General features: G+C 34.1%; 2 protein-coding genes across 8 annotated transcripts in view; one reads left to right on the top strand and one right to left on the bottom strand.

The window, feature by feature from the left end:
- Window positions 1-11,424, top strand: part of STX19 (syntaxin 19) — a 44,385-nt gene that overhangs the window by 1,575 nt on the left and 31,386 nt on the right. The window lies entirely within an intron of this gene.
- ARL13B (ARF like GTPase 13B) overlaps window positions 4,963-11,424 on the bottom strand; it is an 81,975-nt gene continuing 75,513 nt past the window's right edge. For all 6 annotated transcript variants that reach the window (XM_074389166.1, XM_010338917.2, XM_010338914.2 and 3 more), the window contains one exon: window positions 4,963-7,310. In XM_074389166.1, the coding sequence (XP_074245267.1) occupies window positions 7,234-7,310 (77 nt within the window). In that variant the 3' untranslated portion in view covers window positions 4,963-7,233. The remainder of the gene's footprint in view (window positions 7,311-11,424) is intronic.

Here is an 11,424-nt window from a genome sequence, read left to right as displayed (position 1 = left end):
TTCCCGAGTTCGAGCGATTCTCCTGCCTTAGGCTCTTCGGTGACTGAGACTACAGGCGCACGCCACCAAGCCTGGCTGATTTTGTATTTTGGTGGGGACGGGGTTTCGCCATGTTGGTCGGGCTGGTCTCCAACTCTTGACCTCAGGTGATCTGCCCACCTCGGCCTCCCAAGGTGCTGGGATTATAGGCATGTAAACCACTGCACCCGGCAGATCTTCCATTCTTTCTATGTAGTCAAAAGTATAAAGCCACACCTGGTTAGTTTGAAATATTTTATAATTTTAAGAATTACAGAAGGAGGAAAACAAAGTTCAAGTGAGAGATGATGGTAGTTTAATCCAAAGGATTGCATGAAGTAAGAAACCTATTTAAGATAAAGTTGGAAGTAGCAGGATATTCTGATGGAGTTTGACTTTGGTTTTGGGCCCACTGAATTTGAGATGCCTTTGATCTCAGAGGCATCTCTGAAATGAAGAAAGTAGAGAGAGAATAAAAGAAAAACTGGCCAGGTGTGGGACTCAGGCCTGTGGTCCCAGCACTTTGTGGGGGCTGAGTTCGGCAGATCACTTAAGACCAGCTTGGGCAACATGGTGGAGCCCCATCTCTAAAAAAGATACAAAAATTGGCTTGACATTGTGGCACACACATGCAGTCCCATCTACTCGGGGGGCTGAGATGGAGGGAACAATTGAGCCCTCAAGTTCAAGGCTGCAGTGAGTTGTGATTGTGCCACTGCACTCCGGCGTGGGTGACAGAAGAGACCCTGTCTAGAAAAAGAATCTCAAAACAATGGGACAGTGCCTTGAGAATTCTAGAAAGTTATTTTCAAGTGATAAATCTATATTCAGCCAAATAATCAAGGGTGAAGGTAAAATAATACATTTTTAGACAAGCAAAGACTCAGGAGTTACCTCCATGTACCCTTTCTTGGGAAGCTAGTGGAGAAAATACTACCGTAAAATGAAGGGGTACACAAACCAGAGAAGCCATGGATCCAGCAAATAGGATCTAACACAGGCAATATTCCAGCTATGGAGCTGGCTTAAAAAAAAAAAAAAAAAAAAAAAAAAAAAAAACATTAATAGTTTAGCTGGATGGAATGGCCCATGCCTGTAATCCCAGCTACTCAGGAAACTAAGCAAGAGGAAGGCTGCAGCCCAAGAGTTCCAGACCAGCCTGGCCACCATAGTGAGATCCCTTCTCTTCATAATAGGATATTACCAGATTTGGGGCATTTGAAAAGAAGCTCACTGAAGATAAAGCAAAAGTTAAAAGACTAAGGGGGAATGGTTGGTTAGGCAATAATTAATTCTAGGGCAGAAGGATAGCAAGTAAGAGCGTAATACAGTTTTTTCTCAACAATGAGCAATACGTACAGTCATAATGATGTGACTGCTTAGCCCCTAAATCTGGTAACCACTGTGGGACAATACGGGAGTAAAAGTGAAGATAGCAATGGTGTAAGAGCTAGATCCTCATCTGTCAAATCAAGAAATCACTATGTAATGTACAAAATATTCAAGAAATGACTAGTTATGTGAGAAAAAAATAGAAGACATTGTTAAAAGAGTTAAAAGTCATTGCTCTAGAGAAGTAGGAGGGATGGGACAGGGGACTGTTAGGATGCATTATAAACTGAAGAGGCCTTTGTAAATTACATATATTAATATATGCACTCACTTGAAAAACTAAAAAGATGATAATTTGGAAAAGCCAGTGAAGGTAATTACCAGAAGGAAAAACTAAGAGAATGAAAAGCTTACCTCTGGAAAGAACTGGTAGGACTGCTGTTTTCATAGTAAGACTTTTGGAGCTATTTGATTTTACTTAACCATTTTCATATTTTTCTTTCATAAAAACAGTTCTAAATAAAAAGTTACACTCGTTCACTAAAAAAATTGAAGAAGGTAGTAAGAATCATATACTTTATTTCTGTTAGAGAAAGGCAATGTGTTATACTTGGAAAGAGGTCATTTTACCACCTAATTTTGGGACTCAGCATCTATGTATTTTCTGATTTTAAATAAACAACTTTGCTTATGAATTGTCTGAGTTTCTAATAATCTCCTTATAATGCCTAACGATACCTTAGTTATGGTAGGTTTTCAAATCTTACTAGTTATTTCTTTTTTGGGGAGTTACCTGCTCATGTCCACTTATCTATAGATGTCTTAGTATCATTTTACTTATATTTGAGGTGATAACCATGTCAGATGTTAAAATACCCAATTTTTCTTGTAATCATTTGACTTTAAGTGCGAAAGTATTTTAAATATTTTTGTGCATTGTCAATTGAGTTTGTTACTGATTTCACTGCTTTCAGGCTTATACATTTTTGCCCATAGAGTGAAGCCACTGCTGTTTTTCCCCCTACCTTTTCATAGTTTGATATTTTATGTTTAACCTCTTAATCTATCTAGAATCAGTATTTGTATATCATCAGAATGTTAATGGATTTTACTCCCCACCCCACCCCAAATAGCTACTGAAGAATGAACAATTCTACATTTTTAGGAATAAAAACTGTTAGCAGACTTGCAGTAAACCACTGCAGACATAAGACACTGAGCTGACACAAATACCATAAATTACATTAGTTTGTTTTTTGGGTTTTTAATGTTAGTATTAAAGAGCCAGGCAGCTTTAATAATAAGGACTTACCTGTAGGCAGGGAACATTTTTACATACATAGCAGTTTTATTGTAAGGTCAGTTGATCTAAGAGTATTTCAGAGTAATTCATGGAACAACTCCTAAACTAGCTATGTTTTACAAATTTCATATTTATATAAAACGTGTCAAAACCCTTCATGTTCACAGAGGTTTATGTTGTCAAAAGGTAAGTACAGGCTTTGTGGTAAAACAATCTGATATCAAGAGAGCCCTTAGCTCCTTAAACTATATGGCAGAACAACACAACAGGAAACCTGTGATCAATGCTAGAGAACACAGCATAGTTATAGGCACTCTTGAGGCTTAAACATCAGGTGAGATTCTCATTTTACTAAAATTCAGGGCTCCAATGTAGTATGTACAAACTCCAGCAGACAATGCACTGTGTCTAGGAAGTAAATATAATGACTGACTTTTATTAAGCTTTAGGTAGTCTTGTAAAAATTTTTTTAGGGAAGTGTATTTAAAATGTACATAGTGCAGAATAACAAGTATGTTAACTGTTATGGGCTGAAATCTGTCCAAAATTCATGCTGAGGCCTTATCCCCCAGTAATCTCAGAATGGGACTATATTTGGAGATGGGCCTTTTAAAGAAGTAAGTTATAAAAGGTCATTAAAAAGAGGAAAATTGCTAGGCGCGGTGGCTCAAGCCTGTAATCCCATCACTTTGGGAGGCCGAGGCGGGTGGATCACGAGGTCAAGAGATCGAAACCATCCTCGTCAACATGGTGAAACCCCGTCTCTACTAAAAATACAAGAAATTAGCTGGGCATGGTGGTGCACGCCTGTAATCCCAGCTACTCAGGAGGCTGAGGCAGGAGAATTGCCTGAACCCAGGAGGCGGAGGTTGCGGTGAGCCGAGATCGCGCCATTGCACTCCGGCCTGGGTAACGAGAGCGAAACTCCGTCTCAAAAAAAAAGAGGAAAATTGAACACACTGAGAAACAATGGGGGGGTGGGGGAGGGCGGGCAAGTGGAGAGGAAAGGCCACATGGGGACACAAGACGGGGTCTATCTATAAGCCAAGAAGGGGCTTCAGGAGCAAGCAAAGCCACCAACTTGGTCTCAGATTACCAGGCCCCAGAACTGAGAAAACAGATTTCTGTTTTTTTAAGCAAACTGTCCATGATACTTTGTTACGGCCACCTAGCAAACTCATACAATAACTTAAAACAGCAGTGTATATTAAAAATGTTTTCTGATAGAAGACACTATAAACATTTGGAAACCACTGATCCACTTACCTGGGTTGTAAATGGTTTCCTTATCAGCACACGGAAGGAACTTAAAACTCATGCCCACAACAAGCAAATGAACTTTTTTCCTATCTTCCATTTAATCATAAGCTGATCTCTTTCATTAAAGGTAGTTCATTACTGGCTTGCTTTTTATTCCCCCTCAAAATAGGTACCTCAAAAATAGGTATCTCTTATTCTGTTTCCAAAAAGATAAAGGATTACTGCTATTTTGATAACCTATATCTTACTTTATTGAAAATTTAAAAATATTTGAATTTCTTCTTTGGATCAGTTGGAATATATTTCTTGATAAACTTATAAACCATTATTAGCAGAATCTCAGTTGCAAAGCATATTCCACTTATCAAAAAATGTACTAACTAAAGGCTGATAAAGTTTATAAGATTTGTATAAGCAATTCAGTTTGTGAATAACTTTTGCAATCTAGAAGCATTTGATTTCTTTAGTTGTATTCTACAGGTGAACTGTTCCAGGCTCTTCACAGGTTTTACATATTAAGGGCATTCTAGTCTTCGTCTGGCATTTATAAAAGCACTTAATTTTAAACTTGCAGAAAGCATGGTACTTAAGTTATACAAAATTATAAATTTCCCTCCACTACAAAAGTAAACCAAACTACATTTCTTTCTAGTGTTGTTTCAATTTATAGTTTTATATTTGACATCAGTTACATACAATATCATATGAATACTATAAAATAGGCATTTTACACATAAAGGCACATAAGATGATCTTTTAAATAAATAAAAACATATCTGTTGACCAATAGCTTTAACACAAGACAGACATCAAATCCTCTAACACCATATGGTGAAATACTATTTTTAGCTGCATTTAAAATCACAACATTCTTTCCCATATACATAAAACTTGCAGAGAGAAGAAAGTTTTGTGTGTAAAGTAACAAAAAAATGCATTATTTTAATCTACTGATTTAAACTTTTTTAATAATCATATTTTAAAATCTTTACCTATTTTATTACCCAAAGGAAATCATTTAAATCTACCAAATGAAAAGAGAAACAATATTGATATAAATTATTTTTATTATGTGAAAATGTCAAAATTCAGAATAAAAGTGTGACATATAATAAAATAGGCATTTAATTGTTAAAAATACACCTGGATTTACAAAACATTTTTAAATGTTTTTAAAAAGCTTAAGAAAAAAAAAATTTTTTTGAGAGGTATATAAAATGTGAATTTTATAATATATTTAATTTCAAAATAATTTATTTTTATTCAATGAAGTCAGTAACTACATTATAGTAAACAGACAGAAAACAAAAATTTAAAAACATATACTCCCAAAGTAGATAAATATTAAAAAGATGGCAAAAGTATGAGCTTAAAATTTAGTAAATGTTACAAAAAGTTGTGCAATTTTCTCTCTAAAATCCTTTTCAAAATTTACATTCTGTCTTTGTGTTGCTTTTCATCACGTCAGCCACCTCTCAGATTTACAAATTTATGAATTATGAAGTCAAATTCTTTTAATTCAGTGTGGTTGGTAAGTCCCATGTACAAGTTCCAAGGATATATACAATGGTGACTATAGTATAGGTGACCTGATTACTGAAGTTCAGTGAGTTAAAAAATGTGAATAAAATCTGATGCTCTGAAGTAAAATTTTTAAAGTAAATAATTATATTAAATAGCATAAAATGTACTTAATGTTGTTATCAGATACTAATATATGTCTATTGTGTCAGTACAAGTTACCAAAAGCACCAATCTTAACAAGGTGATACAGAAATCATTCTGTTTATAGTATTCTCACCGGGATATAAAGTTTTGCTTTCAATTAAATACAACATTATGAATCTGTTATTCAAAATATATATCTAGAAGTCTGTTTAAATGCCAAATACATAATCTTAGGGATGCCATTCGTAAGTGCAAGAGCAGTACTATCATCTTAAATTAAGAAATTACTTGGAATTATTTCTTAAGTAATATGAGCCAACATTTTTATTCTCATTGCTTTAGTACCCAAGCTATTTCCTAGCTGTAAAACACAAGTCTCTGGGCCTGCTGTAGGTTTTCCAGTCTTTCTGCTTTTAATTTCATAGTTTAATTTCAAGGCATGAAAGAGTTAGAATCACCCAAAAGAGTCACTGCAGCTTCTGACAGAACAAGGAGGTAAATAGGGAACACCTTGCTCTCTGAAAGTGTTTAACCTTTAAAATAGGACTTTATTGACTTTTTTTTTTTTTTTTTTTTTTTTTTTGAGGCAGAGATTCGCTGCTGTTGCCCAGGCTGGAGTGCAATGGCACGATATCAGTTCACTGCACCTCTGCCTCCCAGGTTCAAGTGATTCTCCTGCCTCAGCCTCCCAAGTAGCTGGAATTACAGGCATGCACCACCACGCCCGGCTAATTTTTGTATTTTTACTAGAGACAGAGTTTCACCGTGTTGGTCAGGCTGGTCTCAAACTCCCAACCTCAGGTGATCCGCCCGCCTCAGACTCCCTAATTCCTGGGATTACAGGCATAAGCCACCACGCCTGGTCCCGAGATATTTTAATAATATGTCACAGAATGTATTTTGATTAATTTCAAAAACATTTAGGTACAAAAGGTATTTCCAGTCTCTGTCACTGAGTACTGTTTTCAAATCATATAATTGGTAGAATAAAGATCTGAGAATCTGCTATTTCAAAAATATATTATTTTTAAATTAGGTCAAATTAGGATGTACACTTAAAGGATTACAAAACATACCTCTAGCCACATAATAAATATATCTTGTTTGTATAGTTCATGTCTGAAAGTAAATCAACACTGTTTTTCAGACACAATTTAAACAAATCATCTATTAAAAAGGTATATAATCAACATCATACTAATTAAAATTTTTAAAGTTTAAAAAATATAAAAATAGTTTTAAAATTTGGGGTATAAATTCCTAGAAGTTCCCCTTCTATGTGCATGTATCTTTTAAAAAAACACTTAATATCTAGAAATACAGACTATTAAATAATAAAGAAAGTGCAGAGTCCACTGGCTCTTTTCTAATGTTTTCCTTCAGAAGTATGCTCATGAGTGGGAATGTGTAAACCAGAGTCAATACTAAATCTTACTAATTTGGTCCAAATGCTGATTTTATGTGCTGGTCATTTTGCTTCCTTTCTTTTTTAACCATAAAAAACACAAGTAAGTAATTATCAGGTCAGGTCCTTGAGTAATAAACTTCTCACTAAAATCACTATGGTTATCTTGTCCCAGTTATCAGGATTCAAGATGTTTCTTCTTCTGAGAAAGAAGAATGTCCCAGTTCACCTTGCCAATATGACTTGTTTATGAGATCACATCATGAGCATCACTGTTAGGTCTCTGTGGCCCAGCCAGGGGAGGCAGCGGCTTCCCATAGAAATCTAAGTAAAGGAAGAAAACCAAATGCACGAAACAATTATGGTAAATTAAGATTTTTGACACAGTTCATTATTTTTCAATCAAAATCTCTTAAAAAATAAGACATTCTAAACTTAGCAGGTGAGACTATGCATGCAGAAGACAGAAAAAAAAATCAGAATCCAAGAAAACTTAAAACATTCAAAATATAATCACTAGAAAAAATTCCTAATTGTAGATTCAAAATTAATTTCTACTTAATAAAAAGCTGCACCTAATGGATATATTTATTATTACTTTTGTATCCTATTATACATTCACGCTAGAAGAGAACAAATATAAAATATTCAAAATCTATAGAACTTTTAATTCAAAAATCTATAAACCTGGTAATTCTACTCCATATTCTAAAGCAGTGGCTGCTACTTTTAGGGTTAAGTGTATGTCTGTTGGTTTGTTTTTTCTGAGATGGAGTTTCACTTTGTTGCCCAGGCTGTAGTGCAGAGGTGTGATCTCAGCTCACTGTAATCTCCGCCTCTTGGGTTCAAGCAATTCTCCTGCCTCAGCCTCCCAAGTAGTTGGGATAACAGGTGTGCGCCACCACACCCCACTAATTTTGTATTTTTAGTAGAGACGGAGTTTCACCATATGGGCTGGGCTGGTCTCAAACTCCTGGCCTCAAGTGATCTACCCACCTCAGCCTCCCAGAGTGCTGGGATTACAGGTGTGAGCCATCAAGGGGCATCTAGGTATTTTAGTAGAAGTATTAATTATGCCAGTGTTCTTGTACGTTGGAATCTTTTACAATAATGCTTCAATAGAGTTCAATGATTTCAGGCAATTTTATACAAAGAAGTCTTATTTTGTCCATTATGGTAAATCTCCATTTCATAATTATTGAAAATTGGCTTATAAACTTCATGGTATATGTAAACCTTTAGTAAGTACTTTCTATTACCTTAAAATTATTCTAGATACATAGGTGTTACAGAAACACTTAAAATGAATATATTAATAGGGGGAAATGACTTTTAAAACAACTGTCAATTCAAAGCAATTACTAAGCTGCAAGGATGTCCAGACAAATCTTAACAGCATACAATAATGAATTCAAGGTATGGATTTCAAAGCGAGACAGGCCTAAGTTTACATTCTGATTCTGTCACTTATTAGGTATATGCAACATTGGGGTATAGGCTCCTCACACACAAAATGGGGATATTGTTGCCCTTCTCATAAAGATATTTGGGGAATTAAAATGGTATAAATACCTAAAGTGCTTAGCAATGTGATAGACACATGGTATATGTAATTATTATTGCTATAATTAAAGTGGTAGGAGACATTCAATTATTTTGTAAAGTATGCTTTCTCTAATTTCTTGAATTCAAAAAATTAATAGAATTGTCATAGAAACAGTATTCACTATTAAACTAGAGTGAATGTTTTTGAATAGGTTTTACTTTTAGAATTTTAAAATAAAAAAGATAAACATGTAATGTCTTTTTCCCTTCTAAGAAATTATTCACTTGATTTTGACTTGCTATTTCCTTCTTTATTTTTCTTTTTTTTCTTTCTCTCTCCCCTCTCTCTCTTTTTCTCTTTCTTTTTCACAAGATGGGGATCTCTCTAGGTCACTATTTTGCCCAGACTGGTCTGAAACTCCTGGCCTCAAGAAGCCCTTCTCCCTCAGCCTCCCAAAGTGCTGGGATTACAGGCATGAGCCACCCCATCCAGATGATTTTCTACTATTTCTTTGCCAGAAAATCAAATCATTCTATACACAGAAGATTTCTTATTTGTAAAGTATGTGCCCAACTAAAATGACAAACTTAATTGCCAACACATTTTTATAAACGGCTTCAACTTCTTTACCATGAAAATTGAGGAGCAGTAAACCACATCTTCCTTCATAATTTTAAAATTTGAAAATACTCTTGAGTATGTGCATTTGGCACTCTTACCAATATGATCTTTTGATTTGTTTTTCATAGTGTGTAATACATAATATATAACATATTGATAAAGCATAGACTGACAGTGCTTAAAAAGTGAATTCAAATTCTCTTTTTATGTCTCTTCTCTAAATGCAACTGCCTGACCTGTTACAGTGAGCAAGCTTTGTAGGCAGTAAAAGCAATTAGAAAAGTAGAATAAACTTGCCATTAATGTAAATCTCTATACTCAAAATACAAGTAGGGGACATAAAGATGGCAACAATAGACAATGGGAGCTAATAAAGCGCGGGAGGGATGGGCACTGAAAAAACTGTCAGGTACTATGCTCATTACCTGGGTGATGGAATCATTCAGACTCCAAACCTCAGCAACATGCAATATACCCATGTAATAAACCTGCACATGTACCCCATGCATTTAAATATAAGTTAAAATTATTTTTTATAAAATACTTAAAGGGAAAAAAAAGTACAAGTCTCTGCCTTAAAAATTCCCAATATGACTAGAGCATATTAGTTTTCAACTCAGTAAATTTTAAGCCAAACCAAATTTAGCCAATTCTTAATTATCTACTCTAGTTCATCGTATATTGTTGTCTACTTGTCATAAATCTTTTATCAATTTACTTTGAATATAAAGGCAAATAAATATGTACAAACTTAGAAAAAGAAGAGGATTCAATTATGTAATTGATACCTATCATCAGGATCTAAGATAAACATTTCATGATGAACTCTAAAAACTACTAAATGTAAGCTTTTTGTACTAAAAATTTATATTTATTATATCTTTCTTTCCCAATTAAAAGCAGAGTTGACTGTACATTTTCTTAACTCCACTTTTAACACTCTTCATAATTTTATATTTTCTCTTTCTTACCCACTCAATGCACATAAACCTAATCTTCCTGTTACTGGCAACTTCAGGTTATTCTCCAACTAAACAATATTCTTTCCTACCTCTCTACCTTGAAATAGTCTGTTTCTTTGGCTTGCTGACTCTTCTCATTCTTTGAAGACTCATTCTAATGCCACTTTCCCTAAATGCACATGCACAGTACTCCTATTGTGCATAGTACTCTGCACACCATAGAACTCACTGTCATGTATACCACAGTAAGCTGAAGAATTGCCCTCTCTATACAGTAGGATCCTCACAAAGGCAGAATGCACATCTTATTCATCTTATTACTAATCTTTTAACAAAATAGTTATTTGTTAAATGAGTTTGATAACAAGAAATGTCATGTGAAAATTTTTTTTCTTCATATGTATAGGTGTGTACATATAAATATATGCACTAACATTACCTAGTTTTCTCTGACAACAGTGAATATTTACATTGACAATGTACTCTAATGTATGCAAGTTTGCTGAGTTGAAAATAAAAAAAATCTACTGTAATCGATATAAATATCATGATGTAAAGTGAGAAAACTAAACAGAGATATGAGACTCCACTGAAAATACCATTTCAGTAATTCTGATATAGTCTAAGGACAAATTTCTATTTCTTTAAAAATGTAAAAAAAAAAATCCATTAATCTCCACTAACAATTATCAAGAACTATTTCATTACTGACCTATATAGAATTCTGAGAAAAAAAGCAAATAGCACATTTATATTTATATACTTTCTGAATAAAAATATTTAAACTGGTTTGATATGATTTCAAATTATATGGTAATGCTTTTCTAAAGATTAAACTTCTGACATTTTTCCTAGTAAGTGAAACCAAATTATAGACTAAGTAAACACAGAACTATCATAAAAGGAACTGGGTGTTCTTAACGAACAAGTTTATTGAGCCACAGTTATCTACAATTCTTGCATTCTAGAAAGATTTCACTGAAGGGACCTAGACTGATGATCGGTAATCAGAACTTCTCCCTGTTTTATAAAGCAGTTCTCTACTTCTCCTAAATATCCTTCCTCTAATTTTTCCATCCTAGAATTCCAATGCTATAAACTAGCTAGACTATAGCATATGTTAGTTATATTCAAAGAAAATTGTTCTTAATTCAATGAAGCTGTCAGTAACTTTCTTTCTACTCTGTGAAACTTTATTTGGTTTACTGATTTGATCTCTGATTTTATAAAATGTGTTATCTTTACTTCACTTTCATATAAAGTAGCTGGTTGTCTTATTAGAAATAGAAAAAATTGTGTGGCATTGAGT

The sequence above is a fragment of the Saimiri boliviensis genome, chromosome 18 (genome assembly GCF_048565385.1).
Source record: "Saimiri boliviensis isolate mSaiBol1 chromosome 18, mSaiBol1.pri, whole genome shotgun sequence".
NCBI classification, from domain to species: domain Eukaryota; kingdom Metazoa; phylum Chordata; class Mammalia; order Primates; family Cebidae; genus Saimiri; species Saimiri boliviensis.
This window is presented reverse-complemented; position numbering and strand designations above follow the sequence as displayed.